The sequence below is a fragment of the Xenopus laevis genome, chromosome 2L (assembly GCF_017654675.1).
Source record: "Xenopus laevis strain J_2021 chromosome 2L, Xenopus_laevis_v10.1, whole genome shotgun sequence".
Taxonomy (NCBI): Eukaryota; Metazoa; Chordata; class Amphibia; order Anura; family Pipidae; genus Xenopus; species Xenopus laevis.
In genome coordinates this window covers 122,432,209-122,457,923 of record NC_054373.1, presented here as the reverse complement: position 1 = coordinate 122,457,923, position 25,715 = coordinate 122,432,209, and the positions used below count along the sequence as shown (strand labels likewise).

The 25,715-nt window shown below is 36.1% G+C and overlaps 1 protein-coding gene across 1 annotated transcript in view; it reads left to right on the top strand.

Moving 5' to 3' along the window:
* myo16.L (myosin XVI L homeolog) overlaps nt 1-25,715 on the top strand; it is a 156,092-nt gene that overhangs the window by 46,242 nt on the left and 84,135 nt on the right. The window contains exons 8-13 of the mRNA XM_041582398.1: nt 4,450-4,525; nt 7,308-7,461; nt 8,115-8,262; nt 11,529-11,639; nt 19,933-19,998; nt 22,451-22,578. Coding sequence (XP_041438332.1) covers nt 4,450-4,525; nt 7,308-7,461; nt 8,115-8,262; nt 11,529-11,639; nt 19,933-19,998; nt 22,451-22,578 — 683 coding nt within the window. The remainder of the gene's footprint in view (nt 1-4,449; nt 4,526-7,307; nt 7,462-8,114; nt 8,263-11,528; nt 11,640-19,932; nt 19,999-22,450; nt 22,579-25,715) is intronic.

Genomic DNA, 25,715 nt, shown 5'->3' with positions numbered 1-25,715 from the left:
GATACCATACTTTACAGTATCGCTGAAATATTGAATTTTTATAGACAAAAGTTTCCTCAAATAAATTGACAAATATATTAGCATATGTGGGGGCCACATTCGATCCCATCGCGGTACCGCATCGTTGTTCGTAGAAAGTGTCCTGAAATAGAAAATAATTCCTTTCGAGTATAATACTAAGCATATTAATGATAAACCTTCTTTGTGCACCATCCCAACATGGATCATTCTCAATACAATATTTTACAGCCTCCAAGCCTCCTTCGTGAGGTATATTAGTATAGAGGCTCTCTATATCTAGTGTAACCAGATATCTCTCCTCACCTATCTTTCCCAAGCTCCTCAGCTTATTCAAAAAGTCAGAAGTATCTAGGATAAAAGATGTTTGTTTTTCCACATAAGGGCGTAAAATCCTATCTAGAAATATAGCTATAGGATTAAACACCGATTGTACACCTGCCACAATCGGGCGTCCCGGTGGACGCTGTACATTTTTGTGGATTTTTGGCAAAGTGTACAACACCGGAGTCACCGGATTGGATTGCTTTAAAAATTTTGCCAATTTCGGTTCTATTACCCTATTGTCCAGTGCTTCTCCTAATAAACGTTGAATCACCTTTTGAATACAAGGGAGGGGATCAGAGTGTAATGGAATATATGTGCTGTCGTCAGCTAACATGCCTTTAATAGTATCAATATAATACATTTTATCCATTACCACTACTGCCCCTCCCTTATCTGCTGGCTTGATTATAATATTTTTGTTTTCCTGTAATTTTCTTAGGGCTAGATTCTCACTTTTAGTTAAATTCAAGGTATTGCATTTGAAACCCCCTTGTTCATATTGTAATTTCAGATTATTAATATCACTTTTCACCATATTTATATAAGTATCAATGCCTTTAGAGTTCTTATTAGGTGTAAAATCACTTTTCAAGTGTAAATCCACCATAGATAGAGTAAAGGTGTTTTCATAGGTATTCTCATTGTCCACCAATTCCTGTGTATTTTGTATACTTGGTTGGGTCCCAAAGAAGGCTTTTAGCTTAATCAGCCTAAAAAACCGTGCCAGCTCTAAGTCAATTTCAAGGAAATTTGGGTAAGCATCAGGACAAAAGGATAAACCCTTTTGTAATAATTGAAGTTCATCCATAGTTAGGCCTACGGCCGTCGCACGCGACGCAGAGGTGATGTGAGAAATTTGGAGAATTCTGCAAGGGATTCTGATACCGACTCCTTGGTGTCTTCATTTGCGTCGGCGGATTTTCTAGGTGGCTCACAGACAACCATTCCACCAGACGGAGAAGGAGGGGCGGCCGCAAACATCGGAGGCACAAGACAACATCGACCGCAGAGAACAAAGAAGGGACCGACGCGCTGGTGGTAAATATATCTACCTATACACTAACTATGGATGAACTTCAATTATTACAAAAGGGTTTATCCTTTTGTCCTGATGCTTACCCAAATTTCCTTGAAATTGACTTAGAGCTGGCACGGTTTTTTAGGCTGATTAAGCTAAAAGCCTTCTTTGGGACCCAACCAAGTATACAAAATACACAGGAATTGGTGGACAATGAGAATACCTATGAAAACACCTTTACTCTATCTATGGTGGATTTACACTTGAAAAGTGATTTTACACCTAATAAGAACTCTAAAGGCATTGATACTTATATAAATATGGTGAAAAGTGATATTAATAATCTGAAATTACAATATGAACAAGGGGGTTTCAAATGCAATACCTTGAATTTAACTAAAAGTGAGAATCTAGCCCTAAGAAAATTACAGGAAAACAAAAATATTATAATCAAGCCAGCAGATAAGGGAGGGGCAGTAGTGGTAATGGATAAAATGTATTATATTGATACTATTAAAGGCATGTTAGCTGACGACAGCACATATATTCCATTACACTCTGATCCCCTCCCTTGTATTCAAAAGGTGATTCAACGTTTATTAGGAGAAGCACTGGACAATAGGGTAATAGAACCGAAATTGGCAAAATTTTTAAAGCAATCCAATCCGGTGACTCCGGTGTTGTACACTTTGCCAAAAATCCACAAAAATGTACAGCGTCCACCGGGACGCCCGATTGTGGCAGGTGTACAATCGGTGTTTAATCCTATAGCTATATTTCTAGATAGGATTTTACGCCCTTATGTGGAAAAACAAACATCTTTTATCCTAGATACTTCTGACTTTTTGAATAAGCTGAGGAGCTTGGGAAAGATAGGTGAGGAGAGATATCTGGTTACACTAGATATAGAGAGCCTCTATACTAATATACCTCACGAAGGAGGCTTGGAGGCTGTAAAATATTGTATTGAGAATGATCCATGTTGGGATGGTGCACAAAGAAGGTTTATCATTAATATGCTTAGTATTATACTCGAAAGGAATTATTTTCTATTTCAGGACACTTTCTACGAACAACGATGCGGTACCGCGATGGGATCGAATGTGGCCCCCACATATGCTAATATATTTGTCAATTTATTTGAGGAAACTTTTGTCTATAAAAATTCAATATTTCAGCGATACTGTAAAGTATGGTATCGCTATATAGACGATATATTTATGCTGTGGGAAGGGCCACATTCGATCCTCATGGATTTTTATGATGAATTGAATAGCTATTTACCAGCCTTGAAATTTACCATACAGTCGGATTTTTTAAGTATAAATTTTTTGGATGTCCTGATTTATAAGCAGGAGGGGGGACTAGCAACAGACCTATATGTAAAACCAACCGACAAAAACACCTTGTTACTTTATTCTTCATTTCATCCACCCCATATCAAACGATCGGTACCAAAATCGCAATTTTCGCGAGTTAAACGAATTGTATCAGAGAAATCAAAGGTAACAGAGAGGTTGGATGAAATGGAGAATAAATTTGTGGCCCGAGGTTACCCTAGAAAAACCCTTGATAAATATAAGAGGGATGTGATGTCCGGACAGGTGAATAAAAATAAGAAAAATAAGAAAACAAAGAAGGATGATAGGCTAACTTTTATTAGTGGCTATAACAGTCTATCTAGACAGATTGGTAAAATTGTCTGTAATCACTGGAGAATATTGGGAGTGGAATTTTCAGGTCTGAGCCCCTTCGATAGGCCGCCAAGTATTGCGTATAAAAAGGCCCAATCAATAAGGGATAGGCTGGTCAAAGCTGATGTAGGTCCAGAAAAAACTATGCGACAGGATACTATTGGGGCCCAAAAAACGGTACATTTCCGTGTTTGTCATGCAAACACTGTAATAGTTGTCTAAAAGGGGATACGATTTATCATCCACATAGAGGTACGGCTATTAAGATAAAGGGGTATCATACCTGTCTTTCCACATATGTGGTGTATGCTTTAAAATGTCCTTGTGGACTTATGTATGTGGGACAGACGACCAGACAACTTAAGGACAGAGTGGGTGAACATAAATCTGATATTAGGAGAGGGGTACGACAAAGCCCTGTAGCAGAACACTTTGTTGAAGCTGGTCATTCTGTCTCCCAATTACGCTTTCAGGTTTTACAACATATCCCTAGACCTAGAAGAGGGGAGATAGAGTTAAACTACTACTTAAATGTGAAGCAGGCTGGATCCGTAGATTGGATACTATGACCCCTAGAGGCATGAACAAGGAATATGAATTAAGTGCAGTGATATAGATTTGATAGTTGTTTTTAATAAGTTTTTATTATATATTTAAAAATAACAAAAAGTTTTTATTCTCTGTTTTTAATTGCTCATAATTACTGTGTACCCTTTACCTTCTATAGAACATCAGCAGGATCTACTGAGGGGAGATAATGAACAAGACATGAAACAAGATAGATAAGTGATATGATACAATTTTTAATAACATTGTTTAAACTCTTGATGTGATACAATGTATGTAAAATACAACCCTGCTCAATGTAATGTGGGTTAGATACTGTTCTGCCAAATATGTGTAATTCTGGGTGATGGCCACTAGAGGTTTTGGGTATATAAGGAAGTTATGGTGATGTTTTTGTTAGCTTGATAAAGGATCATTTGTATCCGAAACGTCGCTATGCTATATTGAAATAAAAGCGGTTTTAATGGAAAAACCTGGAGTGCTGCAATTTATATACACTTGAATTGGGCTGTCATGGTGCCATCTTGGCAGTTGTCCCTGTGTTTACATGGTGCCAGCACAGCGCCTGCAAAAACATCTGAGCATCTTTTCTTCCATTTCCCCTTTTATCTTTTTAATACACAAAGTACCTGATGTTTTTCAGTGACTAAATAGTGTAGTGGGGATGATATTTTTCAGAGGAGAGGGATGGTTTGTCCTGTTTAATGTTTTGCAATTGGTTTATGGTTACAATCAATCCTATTTCAAGCAGATAATTAAATAACCTGTGATTTCCCTTATCTCACATACATGATTTACACGTATTTCTTAATTTGTTTTTCACAGACAAGCCTTGTAAAAATCCTTCTGGCTCATCAAGCAAATCCTAACATGCTAAACTGCAATGAAGATAAGCCATCAGGTTTGTTTATTGTTTGTAATTGAAAAACACATTTACATCTGCTTTCAAAAAAGAAAACCAGAAAAGAGCTGCTTCCTGCATTGTAATTTTTTATGTGTAATTTATATAATTATTGACAATCTTTGGTAGGTTATATGTAGTTATGTGCAAAACTGTCTTATTTTGCTTCACCGAATAATTATTGAAACTGTGGAAAAATGAGAGAAACACAAATGGAATACAGAGCAGATAATTTTTTTTAGCTCTGCAATAGCATATACATTGCTCTACCTTGTTAGAGAAGCTCCTTTCATCTATGTTTCAACTATTCTTCATAGAAAAGGCTCCCATTGAATATACAGCAGTGGGAGTCTAGAGAGAGCCAAACCACAGTCCAGGCAGCATGTAGCTCTGACATGAACAGGCTACTGTTATCTAACACATTCATTTAGAAGAAATACCATAAAGTCAGAGACTCAAGTTGTGGGACAGAATGGAACTCTGTGATGGTTATTCACAAAGAGAGTTGCAGATACATTTTGAATGGTGTATAAACTGCATAATGTTTTGGACCATCAGCCCACTACTTGTTAACATTTTAATGAATAATGTTTATGAACTATCGATAAATTGTGTAAATAAAGTAAATCTCACTCATTTATCAACAGGGCAACTGTAATTATGGCCAATCAATTATCTGTTATTAAATATTTCCACTCTATTTGACCTGTTATCAAAGAAGTCATTTAAACATTTAAGTTTCATTCTTCTCCAGCTGGACTAACTCATTTTTACAGACCATGTTTAAACTTGACATCACATCTAACCCACTAAACAATTTCTAGCGATATTTTAGACCCCACTCTGTAGGTGGTGTTCATCTAGGCACAATAATACAGCTCTAGACTTTAGAAAACCGAGGGAAACAGCTCACATAGCATGCATATGAAAAAAGGCAATGCCCTCTATTCGCCTCGCTTGGATGCCCACATTCTTCTGTTTAGCTGTGTTTCGTGTTTTGGCACCCGCGTCCTTTTATTCGGCGCACCGTGTCTGATGTTATTGAGCTTGGCACAAATTCAAGTATTTAAAGGCTCCTCGTCCATTTTTTCATTGCCCAATGTAGGGCTATTTTGAGATAGTTTCTGGGTGTGCTTATTGTCTGGTTTCCTGTTCCTTGACTCTTGCCTGTCCCTGGCCTCTGCTGATTCGCTGCCTGTACTGACCATAGCCTGTTACTGACTATTTTTTTGGATCCTGCTTTGTACTGTGTTCATTGATTGGTTTAAACCTGGCCTGTGTCCTTGACTAACCTTCTGGTTCCTGATTCCATGCTACAACTGTCTGATTAGTATTGCACCCTTTTGTATTGGTATTACACAACTACACTTACTATTTCTCTGTCATTCCTGACACACGTTTCAGTTCTCTTACCTGCCTAAAACCCTTGCCTTGGTTCTCTCATTATAATACCTGATGGCATTCAAGTAGTGAAGGTTTCTCCCAATGTGAAAGGTGACTGTTATAGGCAATGTGAGCACTGACTGGAACCTTGGTGCTCATTCTGAGTTTAGGATACTAGCAACTTCCTTTGTACAACACTAAGGGGAACATTTACTTAGGGTCGAATATCAAGGGTTAATTAACCCTCCATATTCAACCGTCAAAGTAAAATTTTTTACCGCATTTCCTACGATCGTAATGTACCCCCAAATATATTATTTACATTTAACCACTCTTACCATGGTACTTTCTTTAGTGAAAACTACAATTTTAGTGGCAATTTACTTGTCATTTATAAGATTTATAGGTGACATTTCGGGGCACATTCACTTAGCTCGAGTGAAGGATTAGAAGAAAAAATACTTCGAATTTCGAACGTTTTTTTTGGCTACCTTCGACTACGACTACGAATCAAACGATTCGAACTAAAAATCGCTCGACTACTCGATAGTCGAAGTACTGTCTCTTTAAAAAAAACTTTGACCAAGTACTTTGCCACCTAAAACCTACAGAACATCAATGTTAGCCTATGCGGAAGGTCCCCATATGCTTCCTAACAATTTTCTGATTGAAGGAAAATCCTTAGATCGATGGATTAAAATCCTTCGAAACGATTTTAATCCATCGTACGATCGTAGGAAATGCGGTAAATCCTTCTACTTTGATATTCAAAGTCGAAGGATTTTACTTCGATGGTCGAATATCGAGGGTTAATTAATTAACCCTCGTTATTTAACCCTAAGTAAATGTGCCCCTTTGTCTCTTCCTTTTACCCAAAAAAAATTATTTATTACAAGCCCAATATTCTTATTGATTGGGATTATCTTGTGGTGTAGTGTACTTCACTAGTCATTGTAGATAAATGTGATCATACATTTTAGTTGTTTATGTGCCCTTAGGCTCAAAAATTGTCTGGCTCAAAGTGTTCAGTATATATTGACTATGAAGATTTTCATTCATCCAGGTCATGGTATATCTAGTATAGGTAAATCTTAAACAACTGGACTTGCTGAGTAATCATTGAAGACATTTCAGATGTCACCTCTTTGAAGAGTTACAATGTGCCATTGTGATTGGATTAGTGGAAGAGTTTATATGCCAAGAACTTCCCACACCAGTCAGTTGAACTGAAGAAGCTGCTCGGATGAGTAGTGAAATGTCTTCAATGATTACTCTGCAAGTCCAGTTGTTTTAAATTTACTTATACTAGATTCAGGATATATTATTATATATGGAAAGATTTATTACAGATGTACTTGTAAGTTAAAAGCAACTGATCCCCTCCATTATTCTTCTGTAGATGTTGCTGTTACAGAAGGCATTCAAGACATGCTGCTCAAAGCTGAAGATCTTGCAGTAGAAAGAAAGAAGAATGGAACATCATTATGCACAGAATTCCAAGAAGAGCCATATGAGGAAATTGCAAATGATATTCCTCTTGCTGCTAATAAACTGTATGTTGGCTTTTATTTTGTAAGAAAATAAATTACTTATACAGAAATAATTTAAATACTTGTTCATTGTTGTGATGAGGAGAATAACTGTTATTTCACATGTGAAATATGTCATCAAAAATGTATAGGATTACAAATAAATGTAGCTATATTAGGGGTGGAAGTTTTAAAGATCTACCAGGTCCTTTTGTTTGTCTATTGCCTTGATTGCACAGATATAACTATTGCTTTGGTATCTTTTAGAATTAAATAGTGATGGGCAAATTTATTCGCCAGGCGCGAATTTGCGGCGAATTTGCGCGTTTCGCCGCCAACGAATAATTTTTTTTTTCGAAAAAACGGACGCTGGCGCCGAAAACGGGCGCCGGCGTCAAAAACGGGCGCCGGCGCAGTTTCGTGAATTTTTCGCCGTTTCGCAAATTTCGGGCGAAATTCACGATTTTTTCGGCGAAGTGAAACGCCGCAAATTCGCCCATCACTAGAATTAAACTAAATATTTATACTGTGATTTTTAGCAAATAACCAAATTTATCAAAATCCCCATGAAACAGATTCCTCAGTTTAATTATTTATGTCCTACTGAGATTGATGTTTTTCTTTATTAATTAGTGTTACTTAATGTTACCTTTTTATTACTTTTTTCTTTTTTGCAGACGTCCTTTGGCTTTACCAATTTCAAAACAAGATAGTTTGTTGGAAAAAGACACAATGTTCAAAGATTCGGGGAAAACTTTAACCAAAATCCCACAAGAAACTGCATCGGAAAAAATTACAGCCAGTAGTACTACTAAACTGGAACAGGTATGGTAACATAGGAAATTACAGCATTAAAACAGCAAATATAATACGGACACAGAAACAAAATATAATAGAAAATGTTTGGCTTGCACACCCTACTGCTAAATTTATTCTCTTAACAATATTTTTCATTGAATATATAAAAAAGTCCATATGTTTGCCGGAAGATCTACGTACGTATTAACTCCATGTATTTATTTATTTTCATAGTATATGTTTTGTTTTTCCGTTTTCTGATAAACGTGGGAGGGAAGTATTTAGTAAAATAGAGAGACAGAATATTTGCTACAGATTTTTCTAGGAAAAATAACGGTTTGATTTACATATCCATAGATTTCTAAAAATAACCATTATAAAATAGTGTCATTCTGTTTAAATCTTCAATTAACACATTAATGTTAATTAACCTTGCCTTGTCTCATTCACACTAATCTAAAAGAGAGAATATGTAGTGATATAGCACTGGCAGCACCCATTCAGTAGGTTCTTTAAAATCCACATGAAAAAATTCTGTCATGTTATAAGAAAGTGCAGGTGAGTTGTGAAAAAGCCTCTTGTAACTTTGGTTTTGGTAGAACTCACTGAAATTATTATAAACATGGTAATGAATATTCAAGAATTTTCAAGATCTGTATTCTGAAAAAATGGACAGTCCGGCTTTTTTACAGTTCCAGCAATAAATTAGAGTATAATGAAGTGTAGAACCAAGCTAACAAAGTGATGGCCATCTACAGGGTTCAATGAGCAATTGTTTAGAGTTTCCACAATAACCTTTCCCTCCCTTTTAGTACTTTTGTGCCTCCAGTTTCACCTAAAATCCAGAGAAAAGAGAAGCTTTAAAAGAATGTTGTTCAGATGCTAGATGCAGTTTATCTAGTTATCGCTCACAGGAGACAACACTGTGAATAGTGTTTTTAGTGAAAAAATAATACAGGGGATAGTTGCTCAGAATTAGGGTTAAGAGGAGGCAACACATTTATAAATCTGAGAAGGTCTTTTAAATTGCAGTTATTTCACAGAAGGGTTTCACAGAAGACCATGGAAAGATACACATACAGTATGTGTGATTACCAGCTTTCAAAATGTTTGCATTGAGCTAAACGCATTATAATATTATCAGTTATGGTTTCTAATATTCAGTTTGTCCAAATACTGTGAAATTTCTTAAAGTCATGTAATTTAATATCCAATATGATGGAGGAAGGTGGTATACCATAAGTTAGATGAATTTTGAGTCATTACTCCAGATGGCTGATTAACAGCCAGAGAATTCAGCAGGTGCCCTCCTAGAGACTCATTATACATGGGTTTTTAAGACTCTCTAAGAAGCAAGAACATTCTGTGTAATTATCATTTCCACAGAAAGACGTTTTGTTGACCTTCTCATTTCTACAAAAGGCCTTGAAAAGTAGTTAAGGTGGACAAATCATTTTGGGTCTGGGTCCAGGAAGTGGTTTCAGCAGATTACCATCTCCAAGAAACTAAGGGGCAAATTCACTAAGCGCTGAAGTGCCTAACGCTAGCGTGAATTCGCTAGCGTTGAGCATTTTTGTTACTTCGCAAATTCACTAACTACCTTTTACTCCAGACTTCCTTCGCCACCTGAGACCAGGCGAAGCGCAATAGAGTAGATAGGGATTGCTTCAAAAAAAGTAAAAAAAATTTCTAAGTCCCAAAAAACGCTGGCGTTTTTTCTTTATTATGGGTGATAGGCTGAAAAAGATCGAAAAATTTTTTGGGGCTCCCCTCCTTCCCCCTTACATTTCCTAACTCATGGAAACTTAACTATACAGTGGGCACATGTGTAGGGCAAAATAAAAATTTTATTTGATGTTTTGAAGGTTTCCCAGGCTTGTGTAGTGAATTTGCGGAGCACTGTCAAAAAAGGCCTGGCGAAGTGTGGCGAAGCGGACTCCAGCGCAACTACGATTCTTAGTGAATGTCCCACTATATGTTCAGAAAAGTGCAGAAAACTTTAGACTGGTTATCCTTTGGTTGGACAGAGAGTTGAGATGTATATAAATGTCTCAGGAAAAGTTTTTGATGCATCTTGTAGAAATTGCAGAGAGGTCTTTGGTAATGTGATTGGAAAGAAATGCTATTCAGTGTCCTTAAACCAAAAACAATATATCAAATGATGCTAGACTTCACCCCTTAAATTTAAAATCAATTTTTAAACTCCGTCAATATCTCAGCAGTAGTTTTTGACACATTTTCCACATTTATTGCAGCAGTTTTGCCTGATAGCGATAGCTGATTTGATGGTGGTGTACTTTCCTTATAATAAGGGGTCTATTTATCATTCTGCGTAAAAAAGTGGAGTTAAACATTACCAGTGATGTTGCTCATAGCAACCAATGAGATCGTTGCTTTTGTTTTCTAACTGTTGAAATCTAATTGCTGATTGGTTGCTCTGGGCAACATCTTCAGTAATCCTTCACTCCACTTTTTATACAGAATATAGAAATAGACCCCTAAATGTACTGGCTGAGTTATGGATATATTTTCTTAGGATTTGGTCCACTGGTCTACTGTATGTTATTCCTCTGTGGTCACTGTTGTTACTAGAATTATATCAAAGAAAAGGTCACTAAAGTCCTTCCAGCACAGGTCTTGGCAGAGAAAAGCAATTTAACCTCATGGATGACAATTGGGGTGTTTTATGTTCCAAGCTAAGGTCATCTTTCAAACAAGCAGTAGATGAAGAGAGAACAAGCAGTAGATGAAGGGAGAGCTGTACTTTGTATATAGTATTTAAAAGTGTTAATGGGCAATCACTGTATAATCACTGCTAACTTTGTAAAGGTTCTTTCATATCTTTTTATTTCATACACATTTTTTGTGATGATAACTCTGAAAAGAAGAACCTGTGAGTTTCTCGCTTTTTCCTAAACCTGTCTCAGTGGGGGAAAAAATGGCTTAATCCATAATAAATATGATGTCATCATGTATAGCCAGGGAAGAAAAACTCTTGAAAGTATTAAGTTTTTGCTATCCGAATGTCTACATGGCAATAAACAGCACAGCAAATGAGAGTGCCACCAAAACAAAAAAGGTTAAAGGTAAATAGATGAGAGTAAGTTTTACTATGCTGTTATGTGCAAATGTATATAAATAAGGGACATCTAAGCCATGCTTAGATTACAACTAAACTTTGTATTCATAACATTTAATTAATCATGCTTATAATTAGAAGGCTAATGTTGCATGTCTTTGCTTGCAATAAAACAAATATTCTTAATTCCTTCATGTGTTTGTTATGTTTATAGATTAAATTAATGCCTCCAGCCCCAAATGATGACCTGGCAACACTGAGTGAGCTCACAGACAGCAGTCTGTTGTATGAAATTCAAAAGAGGTTCAACAATAATCAAATATACGTAGGTATTTTAAAATATATTTGTTTTACGTTAACTCCATGGTTAAATAATACTAATTTGCATAATGGAATTTGAAGTTTTGCAACCTTCAGAGTACCACCAATCTAAGTGCATTATTACAATCTAAATATGTGCCAGTATGTAATGGATTTCTGCTTAAACATACTTGTGTCCCTACCTGATGAGGGACATGCCCCAAAACATTGTGGGAATTGTTTGACAAATAAATCACACAAGCTAGTCCCCAATTGGAACTGGCATTTGAGTGGCAGTACCTTTTATTTATCAAGTATTTCTAAGGGAGTGCTGGTTCCTAGATCAATGGGAATTGGGTGCTAATTGCAGGTGATGCCTTTATTTGCCTATGAAAATACTTCTGTTTGATAATACTTTACTATAAACATATCCTTCAAAATGTACACTTTTCACAGGCATTAAGTACAGGGCTACCTCAGTTTTTTTTCTAATCTAGGTACAAGCACAAGTGCTCTATGTAGGGGCCCTAAGAGAAGCTGTACCCATGTTAAACAACACCGACACAGTTTTCCGTTTTTAAGGTCTTCATGCTCCAACTCAAAGAGCACCATGGTGTTCAACTGCTCAATGTAGTCAAAAACATTCTGCTGAATTACACATCTATCTGTTTTGATATTAAAACATATTTAAAATATTTCAATTGTAAAAACATTTAATCCATTTTGACATTTTTTTTGAAACATACTAAACTATATTATGCACACTTCCACTGGCAACAACTGGATAACATTATGTATTTCCTGAGATGACTTTTAGGTAATAGGGTTGCATAATTTATTTGAGCTGGCTTTTTTTTTGTTCCATTAGTCTAAACATATACAAGATTATTCTGTGTTTGACTGCTTGCCATTTTTCTCTACTGTTTCTGCCTGTCTTTTCTTAACCATCTATATGTTTGTCTTGGGGAGTCATGTTTAGCACAAAAAAAACTTGAAAATTCAACAAACTGGAACGAGTGCTTATTTATTAGAAACTTAAATCTCAAAAAACCTTGAATGCAGAAAATCACGTTCTACTCATTAGAATGATGGTGTCCACCAAAATATTAGAAAAAACAAAAAAATTGCATTTATTTTACCTAGGAAAACTCCCATTGACTTCTACATGAGCATTTGAATAGGAGCCCCGGCAGGCATGAAATACATTAGGCTTGGTTTGCCATGTCCTAGAAGATATATTTTTCCTTTTTATTCACTGTGAATGTGTATTTATATGAGGCTCACAAATATATGATGAAGCTGCAAGTTTCTACCCTCCAACAAGGGTAATACAGACGGTGGTAAAAAACTTTCCCAGCTTATTTGCTTATCCCTTTCTCATTGCCTTAGTTTAATCTACCAAATCTGTCTGGCTAAACAACAGGAAGGCTGAGATTCCTAAGCATGGTAACAATCCTAAGAGCTCCATTTACAGTATATTTGAAAATGATGTGGTCATTTCTACTCAACTGCATTGACTGCTTCAGCCACACAAATAAATAAATCACAAGAGATCAAGGAAGTTTAGTATTTAAAAAGGCTTCTTTACTAAATTATTACTAATTCATCCTTCCGCTAATGCTATACATTGAAAAGCATAATGAGGATTGGTTTTATGATGGAATGGGCAGTTTTTGTCACTTGTGTCATGAATATGGACATTCCATAGATGACTGCTAGCAAGTGTGCAGATGCCGAAATTGTGACACATTCAAACACACGACAATATGAGTCCCCAAGGCTAAATGCTGCAATTCCTGCCTTGGGGTAGGTCATGTGTATTATACCTGTCCACACTGTGCAAAAGGCTGCCCCTGGTGGGGAGCGGGTGAAGTCTGTACCCAAACCTGTGGAGAAAGCTCATTGTGTTCCTGTAGAAGGCTGTCCTAACCAACAGTTCCAGAGGTGGTTCCTGATGTTCCAGATGAGAGAGGTCCTGGTGATAAAATGGAGTTTTCTCCGCTGGCTCTGGTTCCTGCCCTGAGGGAGGAGTCCACTATTTCAGAAGAGAAGGAGGAGTCTTCACCTGCTGCTTCGAGACCGAAGGAATATAATTGGTGATTTAAAGTGCAAAGATGCTTTTATGTGTTTACATAAAGATGCGCCCATGGAAAAGTAACACTTTTGGCTTCAGACTTCATTATGTTTTCATTTCCAAATATTTTACACAGTTAAAATGCATAGATGAGAAAAAAATAATTTCAGATCACAAAGTGGTACTTTTTAATATTTTAAGTCTAGCTGAGCAAAAGGTAGGAAGGGGTTTCTGGAAATCACCTTGCTCAATAATAAGAATATTTATGATGTTTTTAAGACTGGAAGAAGGAAAATGTGCACAATACTGATGTTCTGGGAAATAGTTAAAGAAAGGGTTAAATCAAGCGTTATTTTATCAAACTTGGGGTACAGAATGCAAAAGAAACGAAAGAGTACTATGAGACTTAACACTCAATTACAGACGCCCTATAAGTTTAAAGATATTTTTTGCGATGTTGAAAATTCTCTGGTGGAAAAGGCAAAGAATGTGATTTTTAAGACCAGCATGTTGTTTAAAAGTCCAGAATGATAAGAGAATGTAAAAGGTACCAGGTATTTTTTTTTTTTTACAAAAGTTGAGTCCTCCAGAGAATTAATCACTGAAAAAGAGGATGAGAGGTCGCATTCAAAAAAAGGTTTTAACGTTTTATCAAAATTGATATGCCACTAAGATTATTCATAATAGTTTTATGAAAGATGCTCTTAATGATATTATTCTTGTTTTATATCATGATGTGGCAGCTATCCTTAATGAATGTATTACAGAGAAAGAGCTCTTTGACACCATACAAAGAAATACACATTGGGATGGGATACACATTGAATTTTATGTGAGGGATATTTTAAGGGATGATCTTTTATGTCTTTTTAACAAGTGTTTTTATGCTAAAAAAACTGCCAGCTTCCTGGAAAAAAGGAGTAATTTCTCTACTACCCAAGGAAGGCAACAAGTCTGACCCTAAAAACTGGAGGAGTATAACCTTGCTGAACACTGATTATACAATTCTTGCCAAAGTGTATGCAAATAGACTGAAGTAAGTTTTAGGCCAGGTTATATATCAAGTGTATGGTATCCATGGGCGCACAATCCACCAAATAACTAATCTTAGGAGAGACAGCATATGGACTGGTAAGTAAAAGACCATAGGAAGCGTCTGGCAATTTTATTACTTGATTTTGAAAAGGCTTTTGACTGCATATCCCATGTGTATCTTTTCAATGTTTAAAGAAAATGGGTATACCTGAAGGTTTTTTTTATCATTCTTAAGAGACTTTTATGCCAACTGCACTAGCCAGGTTTTAGTAAATGTTTTTATGACTGAATGTTTTAATTTAAACTGTGGTATCAAACAAGGATGTCCCTTATCCCCACTGCTTTTTATTTGTGCCATTGAATTACTTTTATGTTCTATAAGGTGAGACAAGAAGATCCGCATAGTTCATGTACCAAGTGGTGGAGGGCTGCAGGCAAAAGTGGCAGGGTACAAGGACAATATTGCAATATTATGTTCAGATGCGTTGCCCATAAAAAGAGTGTTTCAAAGGACAGGACATTTCCAACTTACAAACTATGGTGAAGAAACTTGTAATATGGTAATGAAAAAAATAAATGGATTAATTATTTAATGGACAACGAGGCACCTTACTATGGTTTTAATGGCCATTTTATTATATTCTGCTCTTATCTATCCCCCATCAGTGCTGATTTTACAAACAAATTATAAGAACATGTTTTATTTTTATATGGGGATCCAAAATGGAAAGATTAAAAATAATTTTTATGATGAAACCCGCTATAAATGGTTTTTATATACAAAATATTTTGTTTTATGCCTTAAGAATTATCATTCTGATAACTACTGGTCCTTTATTATGAAATACTCTGCAGGATTTATTTTTAAGAAATATTCATGGTGTGTTTTATCTCTAAAAAAAACCAGTTTGATTTAGCTGTTCCTTATTTTATGAGATTTTAAGAGACGCCATAAGTGATTTTAACCTGGAAAATGTATCTCTGGAGGACCTTTTAAAAAAGCTAAAAATAAAACAATTCTTTTATGTATCAGAAATTGTGAAACCTAAATGAGATAGAGACTGAATGTGTATAGGCCAGGGTATGTCACAAAGAGCTGTTTAATAGCCAAAAGGACTTGGCTTGGGCCTGTGTGCATCAACATCTCCCTACCAGGGCTTTCCAATATTAGAGAGGTGTGGATTGCACTGCCGAAATGCCCAGAAATATAATGCATTATAGTTCAGAAAATATTTTATTATGTGATCGCATAGCCCTGGCCCTCAGCATGATGCATTAGTATTTCTTAATTGATAAAAAGAAAGGAACAAAACAAAGTGAATGGTCACACATTTTAAAATAATATTGTACTTTTATGTAAACTAACTTGGATTTTTTTGTGTGATCTGTATCTTTTAACAAACACTGTATTCTGTGATTTTCTGTGATTATATATTTCAATGATATGTTATTTCTGTTACTATGATTTTGCTTTCAATAAAGCTCTCTGAACTTGTTAACTGCTCGACTCCTGGCTGGTTTCTTGTTTGTTCCTGCCCTGACTCCTGTTCCTGAGGTCCTAATTCATGCCTAGTTCCTTTGCCCCTGTTCCTGATCAGGGGCGTAACTATAGAGGAAGCAGACCCTGCGGCTGCAGGGGGGCCCAGGAGGTATAGGGGCCCCATGAGGCCCTAATTCATATACAATTTCAATAAATATTGGAGAAACAAGTCAACCTCTAAACATTTTGGGGGCCTGAAAAATAATTTGCTTTGGGGCCCAGTAATATCTAGTTACGCCACTGTTCCTGATTACTGTTAACCTCCTGGTACTTACCTTGGCCTGTTTTCCGGACTACTCCCTCACTCCAGCCTGTCCCTGAACTCAACCTGCCTATTGGACTCTCTTTGTCAGCTGCCTGCACAGACCTTCTGCGATTTATCAGACTCTTCCAGTTTGCCACCTGCCTCTGACCATTGGCCTGGTAAAGGACTTTTGTATTTCTTTAAGCCTGCATCAAATCTATATTGTTTCCTTTAATAAATCACCATATCCATATACCATGTCATCTGCCTTTCATCAAGTTCAGGTTTTGTATTACCCACATTACATAGCACATAAGCTCCACCCTACCAGCCACTCACCTGTAGCAAAACCTGACGCGCTACTATTTTCCCCTGGAGTCCCAAGTGTGACATGAAGTGCGTCCAACACGAGTTGCTTACATAGAGCCAGCGAGGTGGGGGTAGTTGGGAGTAGTATGAAGTTACACTCCTGTCCTGCACCTATTTTTCATAAATGAGTACAGATTTATACAGTATACACAATTTCTTTGTATTATATGTATAATGAATAAAGTACTTCCTCTTGTAAAATATAAGCATATTATAGCATATTATTACTGAGGAGTTCCATGACCATATAAAAACACGAAGCCGATTTTTTTAGACAGTTTAACTCCAAGGTGACTTCAAATTTCCTTATATTTTGCAACAGGGGATACTTTATTTATTATAATACACAGAATTAAATTCTGTGACAGAATTTAGATCACTAAGATCTGATTATAACCAATGATCACTAAGCACCGTTTACAAGGATATAATTTACATGATATTGGCTCTTGTGCATTATATATATATATATATATATATATATATATATATATATATATATATATATATATATATATATATATATATATATATATATATATATATAGTTTCTAATTAACATAAAACTACATATAAATATAGCTTTGAGATGTAAAATAATTGTAAACTAAACAGAACTAAAAGTCAGGAAAGTGTTAATGAATTGACACATTCATTAATAAATGTAACCATAATTATTTATATTATAGGTGATTTGCACACTAGAAAGTATAATTCAGCATAGAGACTTAACTTTTAATGCTAAAACTATTTCCCAAGTACTATGCATCAGTACTTTACACTGCTGTTTAATTGTTGTAAACTAGAACAATTCTGACTTTTTTCATGACTTGTTCAGAACCAGTAACATTTTTATTTTAGGGAGAATTCACTTTCTATCGAGAATTATTCTTAATAATTCTTGGTTGGTGCATCTGCTAGCTATTCTACACTCCCTTGCCAGTGGCTCATTGTAATCATGAATCATTGTCAGTCCACATTTTCGTTGCTGCTAACACAGTTGATTGCCCTGCTTACAGCTACAGTTTTAAATGCGCACCTGAATTCTCTGTTCAAGGGTGACTTAGCACAAGGCATTATTTCCGAGCTGCCATAGACACCCTTACTAATGGATTATTTGACTCCTTCTGTGCCAGAACCACCATATCTGAACACTGGAACACAGTTGAACCACAACATTTTGTAATCCTTTACTCTGTGAGATATTGCATACTCCATTTTCTTCATATCATGAGTAGGTTGAATTGAGAAAATACTGTGCAAGAGATCATGCCTTAAGTAAGTATATTACTTCTGCATTTGGTGATAAACTGGCGACTGGATGAGTTATATAGTATATATATATATATATATATATATATATATATATATATATATATATATATATATATATATATATATATATATATATATATATATATATATATATATATGTATACTGTATATATCAAGAGCATGTGGTGTGACAAATCCATGAGTAAGAAGGTCAGCTGGTATGTGTATGGACATGACCATTTAGAGGCTTTTATGAGTTGATGCATGTGTCCTGTGCATCTATTTCTTGCAAGTATTCAAGTTAATTTGATTTTTTTTCTCTCTGTCCCAGGCTATGGAACATAATACTGTTGCTAAAGGCTGGAGATCCATCTTTTGGAGCCAGAAACCACAGCTAACAAAAGAGTAATTATTATGAGTGGGCTGAATTAACTTACTGTGCTAAAACCTTATTTTGTAGACAACCCTTACTTTATTCATTGTGTTCATACCAGACTACATTGGATAATCTGATTTTTGTTACTTTCCTTACAGCATGGTGATTTGTTGCCATACACTTGCCTTATGACTCTCAAAACATCTGTATTTACGCTGTCCTAATGGAAACACAGAAGGATAAAAACAGGGACATCACTCAGTTTCACACCATGCCTAAACAGCAAAAGCTTCACTCATTTATTATTCCAGGCAACAGAAAAAGGAGATCTTTCAAAGGAAACAGATACCAGCACCGAGAATGGAGAACAAGACAGTAAAAACACACATTTGCAGTAGTGGTTATGTATCCAATGCAAAAAGATCTGTTTTTTAATCACATTTTTTGTTAGATTTCTTGAAAACTTAATTATAAAAAACTCTAAAATAAATGTGTAATCTTTAAATTATACATTTACTCAAACTGATTGGCGCATGGGTATGGTCTATACATTCTAGTTATAGGAATTGTAAATTGTTCTGGGCTGAAGCCTTTATTTTGGCAAGCATAGGACAGATTATGTTATTGATACATTGGCTATGCTTATAAAATGCTGTTAGAAGCACTATTGAGCATGTACTTGAGCACATGTCATACTCCTGTATATAAGGAGGGTTGTAATATATTTTAAACAATGAAAAAGTCCAGTAAGATGAATTGCTTTGGAGTTATACATTTACAAGAGTGTTGAATAGAGGGGCACTATGGCATATAGTGGTTTAAGATAACATAATCATGGGTTATTAACTTTGAAAAGCATTTGTGTGTTGCTTTTGTCAAGGTGTAAGTTATTTGCGCTGTATACGTTATATTATAATGTTTAAAAGCAATTCTGTTCATGTGTAAAATAAAAAACTGTAACCATTTTCATCCATGGAGTGATTTTCTGTGTTCTGCAGGGCTATAAAAGGGATTGTCTGAGATGGGGGGCTGCTAGAGCCAACACTATAAATGTTTTGCAGGTAGGAGACATGGCCTTCTCTGCACTCAGCCCTCCTTGCCCTAAAGCAGGGGTAATCTCTTGTATAGTTGTAGGTGAAGACTACAAGGTAGAAATATTTATATTTAGGCATCCATAATTAAAAAATTAGATGCTAGATAAGGAAATACTTAAAACTAGCAGGTTTAGGGGCTCTTTTTTGATCATAAACATTAAGTTGATGTTAACCTGCAATAAAAACTTCCTTTTTCTAAGATTATGCAAAATAAAAACCTGATAACATATTTGTATAGTTGAAAAATATATAATGTATAAAATATAAATATTATGCACTTTACCTATATGTATTATGTTATTTACTTTTAGACCTACATCGGGAATATTCTTCTGCTTGTTAATCCATACAAGAACCTCCCAATATACTCAGCACTGGTAAGACATTTTAAATTTTCTGATATATTTAAAGGGATACTGTCATGGGAAAACGTGTTTTTTTCAAAAGCATCAGTTAATAGTGCTGCTCCAGCAGACTTCTGCACTGAAATCCATTTCTCAAAAGAGCAAACAGATTTTTTTATATTTAATTTTGAAATATGACATGGGGCTAGACATATTGTCAGTTTCCCAGCTGCTCCCAGTCATGTGACTTGTGCTCTGATAAACTTCAGTCTCTCTTTACTGCTGTACTGCAAGTTGGAGTTATATCAAACCCCCCCCCCCCAGCAGCCTTACAACAGAACAATGGGAAGGTAACCAGATAACAGTTCCCGTGACACAGGATAACAGCTCCCTGGTAGATATACAAACAGCACCCAATAGTATTAACCCAGGTGACACATTCAGTTACATTAAGTAGGAGAAACAACAGCCTGTCAGAAAGCTGTTCCATCCTAAAGTGCTGGCTCTTTCTGAAAAAAGGACATGACCAGGCAAAATGACCTGAAATGGCTGCCTACACGTCAATATTATAAATTAAAAAAAATACACTTGCTGGTTCAGGAATTACATTTTATATGGTAGAGTGAATTATTTGCAGTATAAACAGTGTAATTTAGAAGTAAAAACAACACCATAAAACTCGTGAGAAAATCGTGACAGAATCCCTTTAATTTTCAGCAGAAAAAAACATATAAATAAAAATGAAATAAATGATCAGTTATTTTCACAATGTGAAAATATGTGTGTCTAGGTTTGATTCTGGGTAAACTCTAGAGAAGCTCATTGTAGCCATGGACATTTAATTTAGTTCTAGGCATTGGTACATAGGAAGGAAATTAATGATCTGGAAAAAGCACAGAGAATTGAAAAGTACAGCAATTGAAAAGGACACAATTTTAATCTTGACAAAATGACTACTTTACAGGTATTAAGGATGTGGAATGCTCTACCTGGTGATGCTGTGATGGCAGAGACCCTTGATGCCTTTAAAGGAGAACTAAACCCTAAAAATGAATATGGCTAATAATTCCATGTTTTATATACTGAACTTATTGCACCAGCCTAAAGTTTCAGCTTGTCAATAGCAGCAGGACTTCAAACTTGTCACAGGGGGTCACCATTTTGGAAAGTCTGTGACACTCACATGCTCAGTGGGGTCTGAGCAGCTGTTGAGAAGCTAAGCTTAGGAGTTGTTGCAAATTATCAAGCAGAAAATTAGGTTGGTCTGTAATATAAGTTGATGCTTTAGTTAAGCTTTAGTTTTCCTTTAAGATGGGTCTGCAAGTCTTCTTGGACAAATATAATGTCCATAAACACCTTCCTTCTCATAGGGGTTAGGGACAGAGGGGGTAGGGCACAGTCCAGGCCTGAGGGAAGAATTAATCCTCCCCTTGGTACACTTGGTATCTGATTCCTCACCCAAGTTATGGACAGACAAGGAGGGGCACAGTCCAGGACTGTGGAGACAATTAATCCCCCAAAAAGTTTCAGTACGTCACTGTAAAATTTTATATATCTATTAATTATTTTGTGTACCGTATATACTCGAGTATAAGCCGAGTTTTTCAGCCCCCAAAATATGCTGAAAAACTATACCTCGGTTTATACTCGGGTCAAACGCAAAATCGGTCGCCGGCGTCTAAGAATAGTCACCCTCGATATTCGACTAGGAATTAAAATCCTTCGACTACGAATATCGAAGTCGAAGGATTTAGCGCAGAAAATTCGATCGAACGATCGAAGGATTATTCCTTCGATCGAACGATTAAATCCTTCGAATCGAATGATTCGAAGGATTTTAATCCAACGATCGAAGGAATATCCTTCGATCAAAAAAACTTAGGCAAGCCTATGGGGACCTTCCCCATAGGCTAACATTGACTTCGGTAGCTTTTATCTGCCGAACTAGGGGGTCGAAGTTTTTTTTAAAGAGACAGTACTTCTACTATCGAATGGTCGAATAGTCGAATGATTTTTAGTTCGAATCCTTCGATTCAAAGTCGTAGTCGAAGGTCGAAGTAGCCCATTCGATGGTCAAAGTAGCCCAAAAAATGCTTCGAAATTCGAAGTTTTTTTACTTCGAATCCTTCACTCGAATTTAGTGAATCAGCCCCTAAATGTTATTCCCTAAGCACAGCTTATAAGGCTATATTGTACAAGATATTCATGGCTCTTGTGTATTAATTATATATATATATATATATATATATATATATATATATATATATATATATATATATATATATATATATATATATATATATATATATATATATATATATATATATATATATATATTACATGTATGTCATTGCTTTTACAATCCCAGCCAATTGTATACTATTACTGTTGAACTAGCCTTTCTCCAGTCATACTTACCTACTGTTAAAATGGGTATGGGTAAAGGAAGCTGGAAATAACTCATTAAATGTTGCTTTCTTTTCAGGTTACCCAATTATACAACAATAGCTCTGGAAGCTTATGCTCCTCTCTTCCCCCACACATTTTTGCTTGTTCTGAGAGAGCTTATCATATGCTTTTCCAAGAGAGAAGACCCCAGTGTTTTATCTTAAGGTACAGACTGTCTAGCATTTACATAATTAATTTCTTTGTGGTCCAAGATTGCCACTTCAATTTCACAGAAAATCCCTTGAAGCAATTATGAAAATGATTGTTACAGCATGGAATGAGTAACAAAACATTTTCAGAATTTGGTCTCAGGCATATATGATGACATGTCACATGAATTATTTTTTTTTAATTCCAATAGACTTTTATGTTTGCTTTCTTATTGTAAGAACAAATAAGCACAACTCACATGTTTCAGAAAACTTCCGCCACTAAACAATAGCAGATTTCATTTTGTGATTATTTTATATACAGGTATGAAATCCGTTATCCGGAAACCCATTATCCAGAATGCTCAGAATTATGGAAAAGCCATCTCCCATAGACTCCATTTTCTCCAAATAATCCACATTTTTAAAAATGATTTCACTTTTCTCTGTAAGTAATAATAAAACAGTACCTTGTACTTGACCCTAAGATACAATTCATCCGTATTGAATACAAATTCAGCCTATTGGGTTTAATATTTATATATATTTACATATCTTCTAGTAGACTTAAGGAATGAAGATCCAAATTATGGAAAGATCTATTAACCGGAAAACAGTAGGTCCCGAGCATTCTGGATAATAGGTGCCATGCCTGTATTTTATTTTTACATTTACTGTTAACGGCCAAAATATTCTAACCAGTAACTATGAAATCAGAGCTGTGATAAGTGCTCTTAATATTGTGTTCTATTGGTCAATCTATATGGCAATTGCCAAATTAAAAATGAAGAGTATTAGAGCTCAAAAAGCATTTGGGGGTAATAGACATCATGTGTGGGTTTATGTTCACATCCACAATGAAAGTTCCTCACACTAGCAGCAGATTGCACCCAACTTTCAGGGTAGCAAAATGTGAACAGTCCTTTCTACCAGGGAATCCTGCATCTCTGTGGACACTGTTTGTCTAACAAAACAGACCTTTTACCCAAACAACTCACTGTTTTATGCAGTATTTTCTCAGTTCCCCAAAAAAACTCTTTTCTCTCTAGTGTGTTTTACTCATCTTTATTCTGGTAAACTCTTTGCTTTACAATTGAGGCTCACTATACTAGTGGCACAGACTATGCTGTGTGTAGGGGAACCCCATATAGGGGCAAATTCACTAAGCGCCGAAGCGCCTAACACTAGCGTCAATTCGCTAGCGTTGGGCATTTTCGTTACTTCGCAAATTCACTAACGAACGCTGGCGTAAATTCGCTAGTGTTACTTCGAACCCTTACGCCTGGTGAATTTTCGCTACGGACGTAACTACGCAAATTCACTAACGCGCGCAGTGTACTGAACGCTACCTTTTACGCTAGACTTCCTTCGCCACCTCAGACCAGGCTAAGCGCAATAGAGTAGATAGGGATTGCTTCAAAAAAAGTTCAAATTTTTTTCTAAGTCCCAAAAAACGCTGCCGTTTTTTCTATATTATGGGTGATAGGCTGAAAAAGATCGAAATTTTTTTTGGGCCTCCCCTCCTTCCTCCCCTACATTTCCTAACTCATGGCAACTTAACTATACAGTGGGCACATGTGTAGGGCAAAAAAAAAAAAATTATTTGATGTTTTGAAGGTTTCCCAGGCATTTGTAGTGATTCTACGTATTCCTCCATTGAAATTTGAATTTGGCGCCGTATGCAAATTAACCATCGCTAGCGTAACTTCGCTTCGCTTAGCGAATCAACGCTAGGGAAACTTTGCAACCTTACACTACCCGTGTGCAACTTTGGATTTTAGTGGATTTGCAGAGCGCTGGCGAAACTACGCCTGGCGAAGTGTGGCGAAGTGCGGCGAAGTGCGGCGAAGTTGCGCCTGGCGCAACTACGAATCTTAGTGAATTTGCCCCATAGCCTCTAAAGAAGTAGATTATCCAGATCCTGCAAATTTTGTCTGCTGTATGACACATATGTGCAGTATGTAATTGGAGCTATTTATTTATCTATATCTCATCTCAGTGATGAAAGACTTAGAGAGAAAAAGAAAGGACGAGTAGTGAAAAATTGTTCTCTGTGTGCTTGGGTTTTGTTTTTATTAGATGAATGAACTAGCAGGATCCAGCAAACCATATGATCTTAAATTCTAAATGTTTATTGCTTTCAGGAAATGAATGCTCTCATTATACTTTGAATGCAGAAAGGTCACATTGACAACTCCATGAGCATTCCAAATTAATTAGCTACACTTTGATCTATTGCAAAAATGTAATTGAGTCATTTAGCCACAAATCCCCACTTCAATTATCTTTTTTAGTTGATTTGCAGAGAAGCAAATATCAGGTTCAACTATACACACACACATATGTGTATATATGAACTCCTCTGATATGTGTAGTTGAAATGTATGAAATCTTTTCATTTTTTTATAGTTATTTATGTGTTTGTCAACATTGTTCTTCACCTGCAGTAAGTGTTTTTTTTTTAGTATCTTTTGAGCATCAGTGCTGTGGTACTAGTCTTCGTTGCTCTTGAAAGAATGAATTATTAGTCTGAATGGATTGTGTTTTATTACTGTTTCTGTGGCAATTTCAAGGATTTCGGACAGGGACTAAAATTAGAGTTTAGGAAACTCATCAAATCTTCAAGCTTTTATTAAGCTCAAAAAACTCAAATGTAAAAATGCACAGGAGGTGCCGTAAACTATGTAAACTATTTCTTCACAGTTTTTTTTTTAAAAGTTGGTAGACACATTGAAAATGATAAGTGGAATGCAAATTTGCAATATATTTAGCATGTTTCCCCCTAAACAGTCTTTCATCTGAATTGTTTACATTTTGCTGCTCCTATTAAAAAGCCCAACTACAGTATGTTGATTCTTTTCTAGGAAGAGTGCAGCTACAGTAACTACATTCGCCAACTATAGAAGGTAACTATAGAGGAAGCAGACTCTGCAGTCACAGGGGGACCCATTGGACAATGGGACCCAGGTCTGCTTCCTCTGTAGTTTTAGAAATCCCCACCTCCCCAGCTGCTTTCTCCTCTGACCCACACAAGCAAGCAGGGAGCGAGGGACGCAAGCTGGCAGGTGGGTGAAGGAGGGTCCATTATGGATTTTTGGTGTGCCAGGCCCCAACAAACAATTTTTGAAGGGATGGATCTGAAGCGCCATTTAT